The following is a 23,271-nucleotide window of genomic DNA, read 5'->3' as shown; positions in this document are numbered from 1 at the left end:
TTAAAATAACTCAATTTTTCTAATTTTACCACATTAACACCCCCCAGCACCTCCAAAGTGAACGGATCCATTCCGATTATGTCAATCACGTATTTAGAACTTGTGCTTATTCTTCCCATCAAGTTTCATCCCAATCTCTCCACTTTAAGCGTTTTCCACGATTTCTGTTTCCCTCTTCCAACCCCCCATGTCCCCGGATCAAGTCGAGTCGAAAATGGAGCATCTGAGACATAAGATGCTTTTATAGATCAAGTTTCATTAAGATCCGATCACCTATTCGTAAGATAAATTCCGCAATTTTCACGTTTTCCAAGAATTCCGGTTTCCTCCTCAAACTCTCTCCAATGTTACAGGATCTGGCCGGAATCTAAAATAAGAGCTTTAAAGCACAAGATCCTTTTAAATATAAATTTCATTAAGATCTAATCACCCGTCCGTAAGTTAAGAATACTTCATTTTTCCGAATTACCCCCCCCCCTCCCCCAACTCCACCAAAGACAGCGGATCCAGTCTGGTCATGTCAGTCACGTATCTTGGACTTGTTTTTATTATTCCCATTCAGTTTCATCCTGATCTCTCCGCTTTAAGTATTTCCTAAGATTTTCGGTCCCCTCTCCCAACTGCCCCCCCAATGACACTGGATCCGGTTGAGATTCAAAATAAGAGATCTGAGTTACGAGGTGCTTCTAAATATGAAGTTTCATGAAGATCAGATCAAGTTTCATGAAGATCCGAAGATCCGATCACGTCATTTTTTTTCTAATTTTCAGAATTAACCTCCCCCCCCCCAAATTCCCCCAAATAGAGGGGATCCTTTCCAATTATATCAATCACGTACCTAAGAATTCGGCTTATTTTTCCCACCAAGTTTCATCTCGCTCCCTCCACTCTAAGCGTTTTCCATGATTGCAGGTCCCCCTCAAACTCCCCCCAAAGAAACCAAATCCGGTCGGGATTTAAAATGAAAGTTTTAAGATACGATATCCTTCTAAATATCAAATTTCATTAAGATCCGATCACCTGTTCGTAAGTTAAAAATACCTCTTTTTTTCTAATTTTTCAGAATTAACCCCCCCCCCCTCAACTACCCCAGAGAGAAAAGATCTGCTCTGGTTATGTCAATCATGTTTCTAGGACTTGTGCTTATTTTTCCCACCAAGTTTCATCCCGATCCCTCCACTCTAAGTGTTTTCCAAGATTTTAGGTTTCCCCCTCCCAACTCCCCCCAATGTCACCAGATCCGGTCGGGATTCAAAATAAGAGCTTTGAGACACAATATCCTTCCAAACATCAAACTTCATTAAGATTTGATCAACCGTTCGTAAATTAAAAATACTTCATTTTTTCTATTTTTTCCGAATTAGCCTGCCCCCCCCCCCCCACAGATAGTCAATTCGGGAAAACGACTATTTCTAATTTAATATGGCCCGGTCCATGATACACCTGCAAAATTTGATCTTCCTAGCTTACCTGGAAGTGCCTAAAGTAGCAAAACTGGGCCCGACAGACAGACTGACAGAATTTGCGATTGCTATATGTCACTTGGTTAATACCAACTGCCATAAAAACTAAGCACAAAAACAAAAACTATACACAAAAACAACAAGAGCTAAGAGCTCATATGGCACTTGTGACGAGGCGAGAAGAGCTAAGAGCTAAGAGATCATATGGTATGATCTCTAACAAAATTCTATGAAGCAATAGATTGATTTAAAAAGGAAAATAAGAGGCTTAATGCCGGTCAGGATTTAAAATAAGAGCTCTGAGTCACGATGTCCTTCTAAATATCAAAATTCATTAAGATCCGATCACCCACTCGTAAGTTATAAATACCTAATTTTTTCTAATTTTTCCTCTCCCTTTTGCCCCCAGATGGTCGAATCTGAGAAAACGACTTTATCAAGTCAAATTGTGCAGCTCCCTGACAAGCCTACCAATTTTCATCGTCCTAGCACGTCCAGAAGCACCAAACTCGCTGAACCCTTCCCCTAACTCCCCCAAAGAGAGCAAATCCAGTACGGTTACGTCAATCACGTATCTACGACATTTGATTATTCTATCCACAAGGCTTCATCCAGATTCTTCCACTTTAAGCGTTTTCCAAGATTTTCGATATCCCCCTCCAGTTCCCCCCAGTGTAAACAGATCTGGTGGAGATTTGAAATAAGAGCTCTGAGACATGAATTCCTTCTAAACATCAAAGTTCATTAAGATCCGGTCACCCGTTCTTAATTTAAAATAACTCAATTTTCTAATTTTACCACATTAACACCCCCCCAGCTCCTCCAAAGTGAACGGATCCATTCCAATTATGTCAATTACGTATTTAGAACTTGTGCTTATTCTTCCCATCAAGTTTCATCCCAATCTCTTCCACTTTAAGCGTTTTCCACGATTTCTGTTTCCCTCTTCCAACCCCCCATGTCCCCGGATCAAGTCGAGTCGAAAATGGAGCATCTGAGACATAAGATGCTTTATCAAGTTTCATTAAGATCCGATCACCTATTCGTAAGATAAATTCCGCAATTTTCACGTTTTCCAAGAATTCCGGTTTCCTCCTCAAACTCTCTCCAATGTTACAGGATCTGGCCGGAATCTAAAATAAGAGCTTTAAAGCACAAGATCCTTTTAAATATAAATTTCATTAAGATCTAATCACCCGTCCGTAAGTTAAGAATACTTCATTTTTCCGAATCACCCCCCCCCTCCCCCAACTCCACCAAAGACAGCGGATCGGTCTGGTCATATCAGTCCCGTATCTTGGACTTGTTTTTTATTATTCCCATCCAGTTTCATCCTGATCTCTCCGCTTTAAGTATTTCCTAAGATTTTCGGTCCCCTCTCCCAACTGCCCCCCCCAATGACACTAGATCCGGTTGAGATTCAAAATAAGAGATCTGAGTTACGAGGTGCTTCTAAATATGAAGTTTCATGAAGATCAGATCAAGTTTCATGAATATCCGAAGATCCGATCACGTCATTTTTTTCTAATTTTCAGAATTAACCTCCCCCCCCCCCAAATTCCCCCAAATAGAGGGGATCCTTTCCAATTATATCAATCACGTACCTAAGAATTCGGCTTATTTTTCCCACCAAGTTTCATCTCGCTCCTCCACTCTAAGCGTTTTCCATGATTGCAGGTCCCCCTCAAAACTCCCCCCAAAGAAACCAAATCCGGTCGGGATTTAAATGAAAATTTTAAGATACGATATCCTTCTAAATATCAAATTTCATTAAGATCCGATCACCTGTTCGTAAGTTAAAAATACCTCTTTTTTTCTAATTTTTCAGAATTAACCCCCCCCCCCCCCTCAACTACCCAGAGAGAAGGGATCTGCTCTGGTTATATCAATCATGTTTCTAGGACTTGTGCTTATTTTTCCCACCAAGTTTCATCCCGATCCCTCCACTCTAAGTGTTTTCCAAGATTTTAGGTTTCCCCCTCCCAACTCCCCCCAATGTCACCAGATCCGGTCGGGATTCAAAATAAGAGCTTGAGACACAATATCCTTCCAAACATCAAACTTCATTAAGATTTGATCAACCGTTCGTAAATTAAAATACTTCATTTTTTCTATTTTTTCCGAATTAGCCTGCCCCCCCCCCCCACAGATAGTCAATTCGGGAAAACGACTATTTCTAATTTAATATGGCCCGGTCCATGATACACCTGCAAAATTTGATCTTCCTAGCTTACCTGGAAGTGCCTAAAGTAGCAAAACTGGGCCCGACAGACAGACTGACAGAATTTGCGATTGCTATATGTCACTTGGTTAATACCAACTGCCATAAAAACTAAGCACAAAAATAAAAACTATACACAAAACAACAAGAGCTAAGAGCTCATATGGCACTTGTGACGAGGCGAGAAGAGCTAAGAGCTAAGAGATCATATGGTATGATCTCTAACAAAATTCTATGAAGCAATAGATTGATTTAAAAAGGAAAATAAGAGGCTTAATGCCGGTCAGGATTTAAAATAAGAGCTCTGAGTCACGATGTCCTTCTAAATATCAAAATTCATTAAGATCCGATCACCCACTCGTAAGTTATAAATACCTAATTTTTTCTAATTTTTCCTCTCCCTTTTGCCCCCAGATGGTCGAATCTGAGAAAACGACTTTATCAAGTCAAATTGTGCAGCTCCCTGACAAGCCTACCAATTTTCATCGTCCTAGCACGCCCAAAAGCACCAAACTCGCCAAATCACTGAACCCCTCCCCCGACTCTCCCAAAGAGAGTGAATCCAGTACGATTCTGTCAATCACGTATCAAGGACATTTGTTTATTCTATCCACCAAGCTTCATCCCGATTCCTCCACTCCAAGTGTTTTTCCAAGATTTCCCCCTCCAACTCCCCCCAATGTCAAAAGATCTGGTCGGGATTTGAAATAAGAGCTCTGAGACGTTTTTCAACAATTTTCACCTTTTCCAAGAATTCCGGTTTCCCCCTCCAACTCCCCCCAATGTCACAGGATCTGGTCGGAATTTAAAATTAGAACTTTAAAGCACAAGATCCTTCAAAATTACCAGATTTCATTAAGATCTGGTCACCCTTTCGTAAGTTACAAATACCTCAATTTTCAAAATTCCCCCCCCCCCCAATTCCACCAAAGAGAGCAGATCCGCTCCGTTTATGTCAGTCACGTATGTTAGACAGGTTTCTATTCTTCCCATCCAGTTTCATCCTGATCTCACCGCTTTAAGTATTTTCTAAGATTTCCATTCCCCCCCCCCTACTGCCCCACCCCGAATTACGCTTTATCCGGTTGAAATTTAAAATAAGAGATCTGAGTTACGAGGTCCTTCTAAATATGAAGTTTCATGAAGATCCGATCTCTCCTTCGTAAGTTAAAATACGTCATTTTTTCTTAGTTTTCAGAATTACCCCCCCCCCCCCCCCCCAATAGAGCGGATCCGTTCCAATTATGTAAATCACGTATGTAAGACTTCTGCTTATTTTTCCCACCAAGTTTCATCCCGATCCCTCCAATCTAAGCGTTTTCCATGATCTTAGGTTCCCCCACCCCAAACTTCCCCCAATGTCATCAGATCCGGTCAGGATTTAAAATAAGAGCTTAGAGACACGATATTTTTCTAAATATCAAATTTCATTGAGATCCGATCACCGGTTCGTAAGTTAAAAATACCTCATTTTTTCTAATTTTTCAGAATTAACCCTTCCCCCAAAAACCCCAAAGAGAGCGGATGCGTTCCGGTTATGTCAATCATGTATCTAGGACTCGTGATAATTTTTCCAACCAAGTTTCATCCCGACCCCTCCACTCTAAGTGTTTTCCAAGTTTTAGGTTTCCCCCTCCCAACTCCCCCCCCCCCCCCCCCAATGTCACCAGATCCGGTCGGGTTTAAAATAAGAGCTCCGAGCCACGATATCCTTTTAAACATCGAATTTTATTGAGATCCGATCACCCGTTCGTAAGTAAAAAATACCTCATTTTTTCTAATTTTTCAGAATTCCCCCCCCCAACTACCCCAAAGAGAGTGGATCCGTTCCGATTATGTCAATCATGTATCTGGGACTTGTGCTTATCTTCCCCATCAAGTTTCATCCCGATCCCTCCACTCTAAGGGTTTTCCAAGATTTTAGGTTTCCTCCCCTCCAACTCCCCCCAATGTCATCAGATCCGGTCGGGATTTAAAATAAGAGCTCTGAGACACAATATAATTCCAAACATCACATTTCATTAAGATCCCATCACCCGCTCATAAGTTAAAAATACTTCATTTTTCTATTTTTCCGAATTAACCAGCCCCCACTCCCCCCCAGATGGTCAAATAGAGAAATTTAATTTAATCTGGTCCGGTCCCTGATACGCTTGCCAAATTTCATCGTCCTAGCTTACCTGGAAGTGCCTAAAGTAGCAAAACCGGGACCGACAGACAGACAGACCGACAGAATTTGCGATTGCTATATCTCACTTGATTAATATCAAGTGCCATAAAAACTATACACAAACACTATTCACGAAAACCAAACACAAAAACTATATACAAAAAAAACTATACACAAACACTATATACTAAATCAAATACTATACACAAACACTATACACAAAAACAAAATCTATGCACAAGTATTGTAAACAAAAAAATTATACACAAAGACTATACACAAAAACAATACTATACACAATCAATATACTTAAAAACAAAATAACACACAAACACTAAACACAAAAAAAAACTATACACAACACCATGCACAAAAACAAAAACTATACACAAAAACAAAACTATAAACAATCACTAGACCGTAGAACATGTCACACTAGCATAAATCAAGATTTAAGTTTATGTCATGTAATCTTCCGAAGCAAAGTTTATGCTTAACGTAGGTAGTACTAAATAGACTTGATCTCTATTTCGAGTTTTACTTAATGTAATTTTATTTTACGTTGCGAAAAAGTCAATATTTCTGGATATTTCCGGATGGGCAGTTAATGCATTTTGTAAAAAATTCCTAGCAAGCCTTTCGCGCTTAATCGGAGCTCGAGTCTCCATTTCGATTCCACGATTTCAATTTTGGATAGATTATTTATAATGACTTTGATTGTTTCACATGGAGTAGCATCCTTTCCATGGTTTTAAGGGGCCAGATAGGGTGTAAACTAATAGAGTTACTAATCCCTCAAGACGTTTTTCGCAGACCTGAGTCTCATGCAATGCTATAGCACACGTATTTAGTAAAGCTAAGTAATAGGGTTTGCATGTTACATCATAATGAATGTTTTCTAAGAGATGCAGGTGTCTGTTACGTAATAGTTTCCTTTAAAAAACCTACGAGGGCCAGGGATTCTTTACTCCAGGATTACCGTGGGTGTTGCATAATGACGGGGGACAAACGTGGGATGTGACGCAATCTTACACGTGGGTTTTACGTAATTATGGGGCACACGTGGGTGTTACATAATGACAGTGCACATAAAGAATGCTACGTAATTACAGCTCACACGTGAGATATTAAGTACTGACGGTGCACACATCAGTGTTACATAGTACTTTAAGAGATTTTTTTTCTTCGGAATTCCTTTTTCTTTCAGGGCATTTTTTCCCCTTCATTAGGTTGTTTTTTCTTTCAAAGCATTTTTACTTCAGGATTTCGTTTTGTTTCAAGGTTTTTTTCTTTTTGAGATTTCATTTTTCTTTCAATACATTTTTCTCAAAGAACCTTTATATTCTGATGATTTTGTCCCTATTGGGATTCAAAAGGTCATTTTCATCCACTGGAATGGAGCGTTAACCGAGTGGACTGTGAAAACCTTTCTAATTTTATGATTCAGAATATAGATTCTACGAAATAACCTATGACGCACAAGGAGAATCCCCTGTTCACGCATACTTGAATGATTAAAATAATTGTATGTCCCAATGTGGCTGCAATAATTGACACGCAGAAGGGAAAATCGATTGCTAGAAATCGCTTACACTTGGTATGAACCTGCTTGCTAAGTAACGCTTTAGAGAGTGTTATCAGATAATATTGCTATCAGAGATGAAATAAAAGCGAGAGTACCATAATTGCTCTAATATGGTAACCTTCATACATGATCAAAAGTGTTGTCCTTTTCCTTTTTCTACACAGAATTGAAAACGTTGTAAAATCATAAAATCACAGAAAGAACAGTTAAAACTTAACAAACGGAAAAAATGTGGAAAAGCTTATAAAGGATAAAAATATAAGCAAACACAACCATGAAATCACAAAAAGTTAAAAAGCAGTCAATGGAAAAACAAATCGTAAGAAACCCGATATAGGATAAAATATAAGCAAAAACAAGCGCGAAACAAAGAAAGGTCGATGTCCCGGTAACCAATTCCTGAGGGAGAGGGTTGTTGTTAGAGTTAAAAGAGTTATTTCCAAGAGGGCTTGATAAAAAAAGCATTTCTTTGAGCCAAGACTATGCATATTCACGCCACCGAGACAACATGCGGCAAGCCCACCCTAGCAAGCCATTCCAGAGGGCGAGGGTTCTTTTTTAGAGATATTGTTAACCTATATTAAGAGTTATTTCTAAAAGATCTTAATGAAAATACCACGTTTCTTTGATACAAGACTGTACATTTTCACGTCACCGTGTCAAGGTGTGGCTGACCCACCCGGTAGCGAGCAATTCCTGCGGGGCCCCCTAACATCCAATTAAGTCGGGGGTCCTAGCAACAAATTCCAGAGGTGGTATTTATTATTAGAGATAAATTTAAGCCAAATTAACAGTTGTTTCTGAGAGATCTTAATGAAAATGCTACGTTTCTTTGAACCGAGACTATGCATATTTACGCCACCATGACAAGATGTGGTTAGCCCATCCTAGCAAGCAATTCCAGAGGAGGTTTTATTAGAAATAAATTTAAACCATATTAAGAGTTATTTCTGAGGGGACATAATGAAAATGCCTAATTTCTTTGAATGGATATTGGATTTCAGCCCCCCCCCACCACTCAAAAATTATGCTAACACCCCACCATAATTTTAAGCAATAGAACATGCTAGTCCAAGCAATTTACGTCACCATGTCACAATATGGATTTATACGGCACCCTCTGCAACCAATTAACGTGATGGCCTCCACGGAAATTCACATCACCGTGCAAATATGTGGCTGAACCCCCCCCCCCCCCATGCCAACCCTATTATAAGCCTTATCATTCCTTGGACATTTTCCAGATATTTTCTTAATAAAATAATTCTTAAATTCCATTGATTCGTGTGTTTGAACGCCACCACTCATTGTAATGCCCTTGATAGCAAATCACGCCATCGTGCTCTGTCATCGCAACCGTAATACATCATGACTGGCCGTTTGGTCCCTCTAGGACCCAATCATCATACCTAAGACATTTTCTAAAATGCATTTTTTAATAAAGTGATAACCAATTCTACTTCCCCCGCTACTGACTCCCGATCGCAACGGTTCCACCTCTGATTCTGCTGGTTTTAAACCCGATTCAAGCATTTCCAAATATGGCTCCGATTGAATCAGTTCCAGTTTCCGCACTTCCGTCCCCAGCTCCACAATTACGATCCCACCAATTCCGCCTCAAGTTCAGTCAATTCCAAGGTTTTTTATGCTGCTGCCTCCGGCTAATCTTTGGCTGGTCATTAACAATAGATAATTTATTATAAGGTTTTGATCAGCATAATTTTTACATTCGAAGGATAAACCCACACTTAGAACTTGATGCCTGCTGACTTTTGTTCGTGGAACTTGCTGCAAGCTGATTTTTGTTCCTGAGAAATGTTGCATGTTGATTTTTCTCTTCGTGAAACTTGTACATTGATCTTTCACCTCATACAACTAATTTTGTTCATGGGGCAAGTTGAGTGCTAATTTTTGTTCCTAGAACTTGTTTCGTGCTAATGTTATTCGTAAAACTTGTTGCATTTTCATTTGTTTATTTGTGAAACTTGAACATCGATTATTCTCCTCGTGAAACTGATTTTCTTCATGGAACGTGTAGCGTGTGCTGATTTTGCTCGTGGAACTTGTTACATGCTGATTTATGTCCGTCAAACTTGTTACATGTTGGTATTTCTCTTCGTGAGACTTGTGCATTAATTTTTCTCATCGTAAAACTGGGTTTGTTCATGGAACTTGTTGCGTGATGATTTTAATTCGTGAAATTTGTTGAGAGGTGATTTTTGTTCGTCAAACTTGTTGCATGTTGGTTTTTCTCTTTGTGAAGCTTGTATATTAATTTTTCTCCTCGTAAAATTGATTTTGTTTATGGAAGTGATTGCGAGTTAAGATTTGTCGTGGAAATTTTTGTGTGCTATTTTTGTTCGTGAAACGTGTTGCTCCTCGTGAAACTCATTTTGTTCATGGAATTGCTGCGTGCTCATTTGTGTTTGTAGAACTTGTTTCGTCCTTATATTTGCTCGTGAAATTTGTTGTATGTTGATTTTCCTCTTCGAGAAAATTTGTACGTTGATTTTTCTCCTCTTGAACCTGATTTTGTTCATGGAACTTGTTGACATGTAACAAACATGTAACAATTTTCGTGAGCAAAAACGAGCAGGCAATAAGTTCCACGGACCAAATTCCGCATGCAGCAAGTTTAATGAACATAATCAGCTTAACGAGGAGAAAAATCAAAGTACAAGTTTTACGACGAGAAAAAATCAACATGCATCAAGTTTCACGATCAAAAATCAGTACAAAACAAGTTTCACGAAGAAAAATGAGCACGCAAGAAGGTCCATGAGCAAGATCAGTTTCACGACGAGGAAAATAAATTTACAAATTTCACGAAGAGAAAAAATCAACATGCAACAAGTTTCACGAAACAAAATCAGCAAGAAGCAAGTTCCACAAACAAGAATTAGCACGGAAAAAGTTCCATGAACAAATTCTAATTCCAAAGGAGAAAAATTCATGTACAAGTTTCAAGAAGAGAAAAATCAACATGCAAAAAGTTTCACATACAAAAATCAGCACGAAACAAGCTCCATGAACAAAAATGAGCAGGCAACAAGTTCCATGAACAAAAAATCAGCACGAAGCAAGTTCCATGAGCAAAAATCAGCACGCAGGAATTTTCATGAAGAAATTCAGTCTCAAGAGGATAAAAATCCATGTACAAGATCCACGAAAAGAGAAATCAACATGTAACAAGTTCAACGAAAAAAATCAGCACGCAACAAGTTCCATGAACAAAATCAGTTTCACGGCGAGAAAATTGAATATACAAGTTTCACAAAGAAAATAAATAAACAAGCAACAAGTTTTACGAACAGAAACCAGCAAACAATAAGTTCCACGAATAAACATCAGCACGAAACAAGTTCCATAAACAAATTCGGTTTCAAGTGGAGCAAAATCCATGGGCAAGTTTCACAAAGAGAACAATCAAAATGCAACAGGTTTCACGAACAGAAATCAGCACACAACAAATTCCACGAACAAAAATCAGCAAGCAAAACGTTCCATAAAAATCAGTTTCACGAAGAAAAAATCAATTATCAAGTTTCAGGAAGAGAAAAACCAGCATGCAGCAAGTTCCACGAACAAAAATCAGCAGGCAACAAGTTCCATGAACAGAATCATTTTCACGAGGAGAAAAATCAATGTACAAGTTTCACTAGAAGAAAAATCAGAATGCAGCAACTCTCAAGATCAAAAATCAGCACGCAACAAGTTCCACGAGGAAAAATCGGCACAAAACAAGTTCCATGAACAAAATCAGTCACACAGAGAAAAATCAATTTACAAGTTTCACGAAGAGAAAAAAACATGCAATAAGTTTCACGAGCAAAAATCAGCACGCAACAAGTTCTACGAAAAAGAAATTAGCGCGCAACTAGTTCCATAAACAAAATCAGTTTCATAAGGAGAATAAAATCAATGTAAAAGTTTCACGAAGAGAAAAATCAACATGCAACAAGTTTCATGAACAAAAATTAGCACGCAACAAGTTACACGAACAATAATAAGGACGCGACACGTCGAATCAACAAAATCAGTCTTAAGAAGAGAAAAATCAATGTACAAGTATTACGAAGAGATAAATCAATATGCAACATGTTTCACGAACAAAAATCAGCAAGCAATAAGTTTCATAAACAAAGTCCGTTTCACATGGAAAAAAAATCAATGTCCAAGTTTCCCGAAGAGACAATTCCACGTGCAACAAGATTCAACGATATAAAATCAGCACACATCAAGTTTCACGAACAAAAATCAGCACAGAACAAGTTCCATGAACAAAGTCAGGTTCACGAGGAGAAAAAACAATATAAAAGTTTCGCAAAAAGAAAATTCAATATGCAATTAGTTCCATGAGCATAATCAGTCTCACAACAAGAAAAATCAATTTTTCAAGTTTCACGAATAGAAAAATCAACATGCAACAAGTTCCACGAAAAAAATCAGAACACAACAGGTTCCAAGAACAAAACTCACCATGCAAGAAGTCTCATGAACAAAATAAGTTTCGCGAGGAGCAACGAAGAAAAAAAATGAACATGCAACAAATTTCATGAAAGAAAATTAGCACGAAACAAGTTCCAAGAACAGAACTAAGCTCACAACAATTTTCATGAACAAACGCAGTTTCATGTGGAAAAAAAATCAACGCACAAGTTTCAACAAGAGAAAAATCAATGTACAAGTTTCACAAAGAGAAAAACCAACGTGCAACAAGTTTCGCGAACAAAAAATCAGCAAACATAAAGCTCCAGGAACGAAAATCAGGACGCAACAGTTTCCCTGAACTTAATCAGTTTCACGCGGAGAAAAATCAATGTAAAAGTTTCACGAAGAGAAAAATAAACATGCAACAAGTTTGACGAATAAAAAACAGCACGCAACAAGTTACATGAAAAACATGAGCTAAGAGCTCATATGACACTTGTGACAAGGCCGGAGTAGCCAAGAGCCAAGAGTTCATATGGTATGAGCTCTAAAACACTTCTATTAATAGATTAATTTAAAAGGAAAATCAGAGGCTTAATGCCGGTCAGGATTTAGGACAAAGGCTCTGAGTCACGAGGTCCTTCGAAATATCAAAATTTATTAACATCCGATCACCCACTCGTATGTCATAAATACCTCATTTTTTCTAATTTTTCCTCTCCCTCAGCCCTCCAGATGGTCGAATCGGGTAAAATGACTTGATTAAGTCAATTTGTCCAGGTCCCTGACACGCCTAACAATTTTCATGGTCCTGGCACCTCCAGAAGCACCAATCTCGCCAAAGCACTGATCCATAACCCCCTAACTCTTCCAAAGAGAGCGGATTCAGTACGATTACGTCAATCACGTATCTACGATATTTGCTTATTCTACCCACCAAGTTTCGTCCCAATTTCTCCACTCTAAGTGTTTTCCAAAATTTCCCATTTCCCCTCTAACCCCCCCCCCCCCCCAATGTCAACGGATCTGGTCGGGATTTGAAATGACAGCTTTGAGACATCAGTTCCTTCTAAGTTTCAAATTTTCTTAAGATCCGGTCACCCGTTCTTAAGTTAAAAATATCTCCGTTTTTCTAATTTTTCCAAATTAACATCCTCCAGCTCCCCCAAAGAGAACGGATCCATTCCAACTATGTCAGTCATGTATCTATAACTTATGCTTATTTTTCCCATCAAGTCTAATTCTCAAGAATTTACGGTTTCCGAGATTTCTGTTTCCCCCCTTTAACCCCCTATGTCCCCGGATCTGATTCAAATTGAAAATGGAGCATCTGAGACATTAGACACTTCTATATATCAAGTCAAATTAAGATTCGATCACCCATTAGAAAGACCAAAATACCTCAATTTTCAAGTTTTCCAAGAATTTCAGTTTCCCCCTCCAACTCCCACCAATGTCAATGGATCTGTTCAGGATTTAAAATAAGAGCTCTAAAGCAGAACATCCTCTAAATATCAAATTTCATTAAGATCTGATCACGTGTTCGTATGTACATATATCTCATTTTTCTAATTTTCTGAATTACTCCCCCCCCCACTCCAAAAAAGAGAGCGGGTCCGGTCTGATTATTCAAATCATGTATCTTGGACTTGTGCTTATTCTTCCCACCAAGTTTCATCCAGATGTCTCTTCTTTAAGCGTTTTCCAAGGTTTCTGGTCCCCCCCAACTCCCCCCCCCCAATGACACTGGATCCGGTCGGAATTTAAAATAAAAGATCTGAATTACGGGGTCCTACTAAATATGAAATTTCATTAAGATCCAATCACTCCTTCGTAAGTTAAAAATACCTTGGATATTCTTCCAAAAATCAAATTTCATTAAGATCCGATCACCCGTTCGTAAGTTAGAAATAGCTCATTTTTTCTAATTTTTCCTATTTATCCGTCCCCCCCTCCCCAGATGGTTAAATTGGGGAAATGACAATTTCTGATTTATTCTGGTCTGGTTCCTTATATGCCTGCGAAATTTCATCGTCCTAGCTTACCTGGAAGTGCCTAAACTAGCAAAACTGGGACATCCAGACCGACCGACAGGCAGAACGACCGACAGAATTTGCGATCGCCATACGTCACTTGGTAGATACCAAGTGGCATAAAAACAAATTTCACGATGAGACAAATCAATGTACTAATTTCACGAAAAGAAAAATCAACATTTAACGAGTTTCACGAACAAAAATCAGCATGCAACAAATTCAATGAAGAAAATTAGGTTCACGAGGTGAAAAATCAATGTACAAGTCTAACGAAGAGAAAAACCAACATGCAACAAATTTCATGAACAAAAATTAGCCCTAGGCATGTTCCATGAACAAAAATCAGCACGCAAACAGTTCCATTTGAGTTTTTATCCTTCAAAATGTAAAGATGATACTGATCGAAAACATATAATAAACTAGTTATTGTCAGTGACCAGCCATAGATTACCATGGAAGCAGCCGCATAAAAAATCTTTGAATTAACGGAACTTGGAGCGGAACGGGAATTGTGGAATTGGGGGCAGAAATGGGGGAAGCGGAACTGAATCAACCAGATCCAGATTTGGAATTGGTTTAACCGGGATGGAAACCAGCAAATCAGAGGCGGAACAGTTATAACTGGGGGTTAGAAGCGGGGGAAGCAAAATTCGTTATCACTTAAAATTTTTGAAAGAACGTCTTGGGAATCATGGTGGGGTGCCACAGGGTGCCAAAGTGCCAATCGTGATGTTGCACCGTTAAGCGAAATGGCATAGTGTATCACGGAGGGTTCGCTTACAAAAAACAAGAAACAATGATTCAATGCATGATTTCTAATATGAAAATATCTGTAAAATGTCTTAGGACTGATGAGGGGATAACAGAGGGTCAATTATAGTGTGGCACGGTGGCGTGAATCACCACGGAGGGCATCACATTGAGAGGTGGCTTTTAAAACACTAATTAATGCACTTTGAGCATAATGTTTTAAAGAAAACATCTTGCAATCAGGAATGATACTTCTTATGATGAGATTGCCACAGGGGGAGGGAGAGAAACAGCCACAGATTGTCGTGGCAACAATGTCACCACGGATGACATTTTCATTAAGACCTCTCAGAAATAACTCTTACTATGTTTTTAATTTATCTCTAATAACAACCCACCCTCTTTAATTGCTTGCTGAAGATACAGGGTATAAACTCATATTATCAAGGTGGCGTGAATATGCATAGCCATGGCTCAAAGACTCAAAAGTAAAAACTCAAAAGTAACTCTTAATTTGGTTTAAATTAATCTGTAATAACAACCCACCTCCTCTGGAATTGGTTGCTAGGGGATTCCCGTTGGAATTTGATGTTAGGGGTCCCGCTGGAATTGCTATCTACGGTCCCATTAGAATTGGTGTCTAGGCTCCTACGGAATTGCATGTTAGGGAGGCACTGAAGTTTCTCGCTAGGTCCCCATAGGAAATGGTTTCTAGGCCCCGTTGGAATTGGATGTCAGGGGATCGCGCTTGAATTGTTCGCTAGTGGAATGGTCAGCCACATATTGTCACGGTGGCGTGAATATGCATAGTCTTGGCTATGCCTATTCGTCTCAGAAATAACTCTTATTTCTTATGCATTAAGACGTCTCAGAAACAACTCTTAATTTGGCTTAAATTTATATCTAATAACAAACCCCATCCCCCTCTGGAAATGGTTGTAAGTACCCCCTTTGGAATTGCATGTTAGGATCCCCACAAGAATTTCTCACTAGGGTCCCATTGGAAATGCTTTCTACACCCCAGTGGAAATGGATGTAAGGGGATTCCTATGGAATTGCTCGTTAGGGGGTGGGTCATCCACATACTGTCACGGTGGCGTGAATATGCAAAGTCTTGGCTCAAAGAAATGTGGCATTTTCATTAGGACCTCTCAGACATAACTCTTAATATGGTTTGAATTTTTCTCTAATAACAGACCTCCTTCTCTGTACTTGCCTGCTAGGGTGGGCTAGCCACACATTGTCACGGTGACGTGAATATGCATGGTCTTGGCTCAAAGAAACGTGGCCTTTTCATTAAGACCTCTCGGAAGCAACTCTTAATATGGCTTAAATTTGCCTCTAATAACAACCCTTCCCCTCTGGAATTGATTGCTAGGTCCCCACCATTGTTTAATTCACGCTTGTTTTGCTTATAGTTTATCCTATATCAGATTTTTTCATATTTTATTTTTCCATTTGTTGAGTTTTCACTGCTCTTTCTGTGATTTCATGATTTTATAACGATATTTGTATCAATAAAATTTGTATGTACAAAAGTTTGTATCCTTCAGATTTATTGATCCACGATAAAAACTTCAATATATTTCTGTAATACAATTTAAGCATCTTGTGGCCTATGCAGATAGGTATACCCATTCAAGAATGCCCTTAGTTGTACTAAACACGAACGCTATAGCATTGCACCAGACCCAGATTTGCGTAATAACGTCTTGAGGGGCTAGTAGCTCTAATAGTCTACGCCCTATCTGGCCCCTTAATCATGGAGAGGATGCTCCTAGCATAGCGTGAAAGGACTTGTTTAAGTGTGAAAGGTTCTGCCTAACTTATCGCAACTTAACCATTTAGCATGAAAAATTACGTATGTAGTGTGAAAGCCACTTATGGCTTACACTTACTACTTTTCACAGTTCTTTTTCTTAATTTCTACTCTCTCTCTCTCTCTACTCCGTTGCGTTTAAGTTCTCTATCTTTACTCCAATCTGTGTATACCTTTGTGTCCAGGTTTTTTTAATACTTATATTGAAAAAAAATAGTTAACTTTTCTGACCGTGTATTTGTTTGGCAGTATTTTAAAACATATAAATGCAAAGACTGTAAGTTTTACTATTCATCCAAAATAAAGCATTTTTTTTTTTTTTTTTTTTTAATGTTAGCAAATTAAACTGGCGATGAGTCGAACAAAAGTAAGGAAATAGAATGAATGACAAATAGTGATTATTCGAGAGCTTCCACTCTCTCTCTCTCTCTACTTCGTTGCGTTTGAATTCTCTATCTTTACTCCAATCTGTGTTTCTACCTTTGCGTCCAGATTTTTTTAATACTTATATTGAAAATCTTAAATTGTTTGTTTAGGCTTCATCCTGCACATGCTTGATTCTGGGGCTATTCTGGTGTTGTTGATTCTGGTGTAGTCTGGTGTTGTTGATTCTGGGGCTATTCTGGGATTATTCTGGTGTTGTTTGATGTATCTTGCATTCGCTTCGTACAATCAATTCAGGCGCTAATATAGGATTTTAATATTTAAGAGGGAAACCAACGGAACTTGAGGATCCCATTGGTATTTTTACCCCTCCACCCCTGTAATTAGCGCAGCTTTCGACATTCTGGGGGTGCACATGTTCCTAAAACTACCCCCTAGATCATTTAATTGGTTGATTGATTCAAGAAGAGTTATAGATTTTGAATAAAAATTCCAGTCTCAGCATTGTGTTTTGTTTAGTGGAATTTGCAGAAAAATAATAAATAGTGTATATACGGTGACATTCATTCACTTACCACGTTTAAGCCCAGTTGCTTTCGTACCAATTTCCCCAAAATAATCAAGAAAATTCCAAGTTATACTAAATAATTCCTGAGAACACACTGACAAAGCGTGACTTATTAAGAGGTGTTACAGGGTTAAAAAAAATAGTTAACTTTTCTGACCGTGTAATTTGTTTGACAGTATTTTAAAACATATAAATGTTAAGACTGTAAGTTTCACTGTTCATCCAAAATAAAGCATTTTTTATTTATTTAAATGATAGCAAATGAAAATGGCGATGAGTCGAACAAAAGTAAGGAAATAAAATGAATGACAAATAGTGATTATTCGAAAGCTTCCTCCACAAACCTTTCTCAGCAGTCAACAGGGGGTAGAGCAAAAGTGTAAAGTTGAAAATAAGGAAAACTGCTCAGAGAGGATCTCCTTCTATGAGAACAAAATAACCCCCATCCTTGCGTTACTCAGTGAAATCACAAATTTGATGATAAAAACTTAAATACAAAAACCAAGGCCGTACCCCAGATTTTTTTATTTTGGGGGGGGGCTACAATTTTTTAAATGTATTTTACGTTTTTACGAGTCAGACAAAAATGTCAGGGGTGTTTCAAACCCCTAACTTCTCCCCAGGATACGGTCTTGGAATTAGCATCATTCACATTACTTTCCTTAATTCTGTTTTTTACTTTTGTCCTTCGCTGAGCCCAACCTAAAAGGGACACTTTTGCCAAAGCTGCACAATGGAAATAATGGTTTATATTGTTTTTGAATAGCCTACGTTTGCTGAATAATGTATACTTAACCATTTTATATTCCAAGGAAGAGTTTAAAAACAGAAAAATCTGGCTACTGTCAGAAAATTCTGGGTTGCATCCAAATAAACTGAGATTTTCAACTGTAAGAAGATTTTAATAGAATATAACTGAGCTTGATATGATTTTTTCCGGTTCTACAGGACAACGCTGAACTATCAGGGACAAACTATCTACGCCGAACTCTTAATTTTCCCTCTTATCAATTCTTCTCATCCTTTGGGTATGTTCAGCCAAATTTTGGGTATAATTATTTCAGGATTAACGAATTCCGAAAAATTAGGTACAAAGCTCGAGATACTAGACATTTAGCACCTTGATGCACCGATTCACTTATCTCAAATTTAGACGGAACGAGGCTAGACAATTTTTCTGAATACGGGGGGCTAATTATTTACAAAAATTGTACATCTGTGCCCTCAGGAAGGTTACTGCATATCTTTAGAAGTCTTTCAAAAAATTGTCTAAAGGAATCGTCAGACGGGCCATAAAAGTGGCTTGATGAATTCCTTTGTGCTATCGCTTAAATGCCAAAATATAGTTCATCTTGGCGAAAACATAAAAAAAAATACGCTAACTGGAGCCCTTTTTCTTCTGATGATAGGAGTAAATACATAATAGAATTAATTAATAATAAATGTAATAACGTACATAATTACGTAGCCTAATAAAACTTCAAGGCATTCTGTGTCACTATTGAGGCGATAAAACCGATATTACTTGCTTCAGACATAATAGAATCCGTGGGCCAGCACAACCTGGCCTGACCAAGGATAATTTTCATTTCCATGAATAGATAACTCTTATCCATTTTACTATTGAGTATCCATTTTTTTTTCATTACGTGTTTTTTTAGTTTACACTTCTACAGACGACCAAACTTATTTACTCACAGTAACCAAGCCCAAATGCATTTGGTGAATCTTCCTGGGGAGAGGGGGAAAGTCTCTAAAAAATCCTCCAGAGATTGGGAGGTGGCAAAAGTTCGGATTTCCTAATCCTTCATTTTTTCTGATATAAAAAGAAATCCCTTTTTTATACTTTTGGGGTTTTTTAATGTAGGGAGGAGAAAAAGAGACGAACTCTCGATTAGCCACCCTTGCAGCCGCCCATATCTTGTCCAAATAAAACATCATGTCTTAAATTTCACTGACAGGTTAGTATTTATCATTAGCGGCATATACAGCATTAATTTTTGGGTTGGGCGTCAATGACACTTGGGCTCCCAAATTGGTGCTTTCACGCCTCCAACAGTGACACTTTTGGCCTTCTGGGGGGGGGGGAGGGTCACGTGGCCCTAAGAGCATCCCCTGGATCCACCCCTGTTTAGCAATATCATTTATAAATTCATATTACAGCAAGTTATTATCAATGGATATACAGATGCCAAAGATCCCCATTAATAGACTACTGTGTTATCAAATTTATCTAGACCTAGATGTGTACACCCTTCAAAATTCAGCCAACAGAGTAAGAAGATAAAAAAAGACTTACCGTCTGGTTCAGGAGCTGGAGAATCGGCAGCATCTTCTGTAGGAGGGCCGTGGTGATAAACATATGGAGATAGGGCTTTAGGGACTTCTGAAATACAAGTGAACATTACTCAGGGTTTCAATGACCTTTTACGATTCCTCGGAGAAGAGAAACTACATTTGTGCATGTTATTTGTATGTATGTTGGGCTAAAATTGTATAATGCCTGTAATGGCATAGGTACATTATTGTCTTAGCCTTTTCAAAATTAAGGAAAAAAGTATATAAATGAGCTAATTTATTTCACTATTACAATTACAGCATAGAGGCGCTGAAAACTGAAAAAGAGGAGCAAAGCTCAAACTCGAGATTGAGGTGGTTCTCACTGCTACTGGTAATACATGGTGCACACATCGTTTTGTTTTCTACGTGCCCCATTTATATGGGACAATTCAAGGAGGCGGGGGGCAATTCTTCAAAATAGCGAAAGAAATATGTATTTCACATAAAAATGTAGACACAATTGCAGATATAATAATAGTTCATGGGATACCTCTCGCGAAAACTTCCCTGTTGACGTGCCTGATACATTTATTTTTTTAGAAGTTCCCACTTTTTTTGTAAATTCATTGGTTCTCAAACCATAAAAATCCAGGCACCGAAAAACACCAGCACCAGGCACCATAAGAAAACACCAGGCACCAAAACAAAATATAAAGTTTAATGCAAAGAAATTCATTGAGCTGGTCATTGCTCAATGTTACGTTGAGCCTCTACATTCAAACTTAGAGTTAAAGTTAATTGAGTCTAAAAATAGCTAAAATACCAGTTTTGAAATTACTGAAGGGCCCGTAGCCCTTTCATGCCATTTAGCCTATAACTTTCACGCCACTCACGGACATGTCAAAACATTTTCGGCATTTACGAAGCCGTGCCTTGTTTTGAAAGAAATCGAATGCTTGATTTATTATGTTGTCAAATTGTGATCAACCCTTCAATTAAAGCAATTCTATAAACAATAAAAATGCCCCTAGACATCTTTATATATAAAAGGCTGACAGTAAATGAAAATGGAAAACCTTAATTCCAGAACAAAATCCTATTCCGTGAAATTGACTCTGATTGTAAAATTGCCAAGGGGGTCAGCGATTGTAAGGACAGCAATCTCCAGCTTTGAAGTAGGATCAATATTGTATTAAAGCATCAATCAGAAATGTTTTCAATTTAAGAGTTAAGCTTCGCGTAAGTATCAAATAAAAAAAAGCGAGGGGCCCAGAGAAGAACTATAAAGTGAGACGAAGAATAATATTTTTTATAAATAATAAGGTCACCCTTTGTAAATAAAAACTTAGTGAAGCAAAACCAAGAATGCAACAACCTAAAGCTGATAGGTTCCATTTTCAATTCCATTGGTCTTTCCCCCCTGTATTAAGGGGAGGGTCAATACATATTTGCAGTTTCTTTCTTTTGTTTTATTGCCTCCTATCATTAAGGGGAGGTTCTTTATATATTTGCAGTTTCTTTCTTTTGTTTTATTGCCTCCTATCATTAAGGGGAGGGTCTTTATATATTTGCAGTTTCTTTCTTTTCGTTCTATTTCCTCCAGTTTATTTATACAGAGGTTCTTTATATATTTGTTTCTTCTCGTTTTTTGCCTCCTTTTTATTCAGGCGAGAGCCTTGATGCATTTGCAATTTCTTCCTTTTCGCTTTATTACCTTCTCTTTATTAAGGGGAGGATCTTTATACATTTGTTTCTTCTCTTTTTTTGCCTCCTCTTTATTCAGGCGAGAGCCTTGATGCATTTGCAATTTCTTCCTTTTCGCTTTATTGCCTTCTCTTTATTAAGGGGAGGATATTTATTCATTTGCAGTTTCTTTCTTTTTGCTTATTATCTTCTATTTATTAAGGGGAGAGTCTTCATACATTCGCTGTTTCTTTCTTTTTGTTTATTGCCTCCTATTTATTTGGGGGTGTCTTTACACATTCACAGTGTCTTCCTTTCTGTTTTATTGCCTCCCCTTTATTAAGGGTATGGTCTTTACACATTTGCAGTTTCTGTCTTCTCGTTTTAATGCCCCCCCCCCCTATTAAGAGGAGAATCTTGATATATTTGTAGTTTCTTTCTTTGCAGTTTATTTCCTACTCTTTATTAAGGGAAGGGTCTTTATACATTCGCAGTTTCTTTCTTTTCCTTTTACTGCCTATCCTTCATTAAGGGGAGGGTCTTTATACATTTGTAGTTTCTTTCTCTTCGTTTTATTGTTTCACCTTTATTGAGGGGGGGGGGTCTTTATTAATTTTTAGCTTCTTTCTTTTCATTTTATTGCCTCTAGTTTATTAAGGGGAAAGTCTTTATACAATTGTAGCTTATTTCTATACGTTTGATTGCCTCCAATTTACTAAGAGGAGGGTCTTTACACATTTGCCGTTTCTTTCTCTTCGGTTTATTGCCCCCCCCCCCTGCTAAGTTGGAACTATATTACGAAATAAGATCTAATATACGTGTCATTTCTAAAACTTTTTTCTCTTTTACAAAATATATTGTTTAACAATTTCTCTGTGCCCAGTTACCCTACTTCCACCAACCAGCTACGCCATTGTCCTTTCATTTAAAAGATAATGATGAAAATATTCCTTTGGTGGTAAAGTGAATTGAAATTTCGCTCCGCTCACCATATTCATTTAGCGTTAAAAAACCCTTCACTCATCATATTAAAGAGTTCGTGGTAACGAACTGTTGGTAAGGAGCGACCCGGCTCAATAGTATGCGAAACTCAAAAAAAGGAATTTTGATACCAATAAATATATCATGTTTATGCTATTTTTTATCTGATTTTTATGCTAATTTCAAAAATATAAGTTTCATTAAGTTTAGTCTTACCCATCAAAGATTACATGCCTGATAAAATTCGCCTTATTTTTGAAAAAAGGAAGAAACATCCCTTAAAAGTAACAGAATCTTAATGAAAATCACACCATCAGATTAAGCGTATCAGAGAACCATGCTATAGAGGTTTCAAGCTCTTATCTGCAAACATGTGGAATTTTGAATTTTTTACCAGAAGATCACGGAGGCGTATTTATTTATTTTTTGTTTGTGTGTGGGTGATCGTATCAACCCACTGGTACTAGAATATCGGAGGGAGGGCTCTGTATAAGAACATTTTTTCGCGGGGGGGGTGTGCTCGGGGTGGATTTCTATGGGTAGAATCTTCTTACCTTCCATGGGGAGGGAAATTTTTGGGGGATGAATATTCCAGGGCAAATGTTACACTGGGGGATTCAGCTTTAATTACTATACGAAATTCTTTTTTAATTGTCTTATATGCTTTTTGCCAAATTTTTCATGTGGAGATATTCCGGGGGAATTATTCAGGGGCTTATATCCACGTAATTTGTTTTCTGGGAAATAATTTCCACGGGAGGGGGCATTTCTGGAGCGGTCGAGACACCAATTAAAAACTGAAGTCTTATTCATATGAAAGAATGCTAAGGAGAATTTATCAGGCTGAATCATCCGCAAGAAATTTTATAGGAAAGGGGATTCTCAACGAGGATGAAACTG

At 38.0% G+C, this 23,271-nt stretch overlaps 1 protein-coding gene across 2 annotated transcripts in view; it reads right to left on the bottom strand.

Moving 5' to 3' along the window:
* LOC136030563 (netrin-1-like) overlaps window positions 1-23,271 on the bottom strand; it is a 178,063-nt gene that overhangs the window by 53,904 nt on the left and 100,888 nt on the right. For both annotated transcript variants that reach the window (XM_065709624.1, XM_065709625.1), the window contains exon 4: window positions 19,727-19,813. In XM_065709624.1, the coding sequence (XP_065565696.1) occupies window positions 19,727-19,813 (87 nt within the window). The remainder of the gene's footprint in view (window positions 1-19,726; window positions 19,814-23,271) is intronic.

This window comes from Artemia franciscana, chromosome 8 (assembly GCF_032884065.1).
Source record: "Artemia franciscana chromosome 8, ASM3288406v1, whole genome shotgun sequence".
NCBI lineage: Eukaryota > Metazoa > Arthropoda > Branchiopoda > Anostraca > Artemiidae > Artemia > Artemia franciscana.
This window is presented reverse-complemented; position numbering and strand designations above follow the sequence as displayed.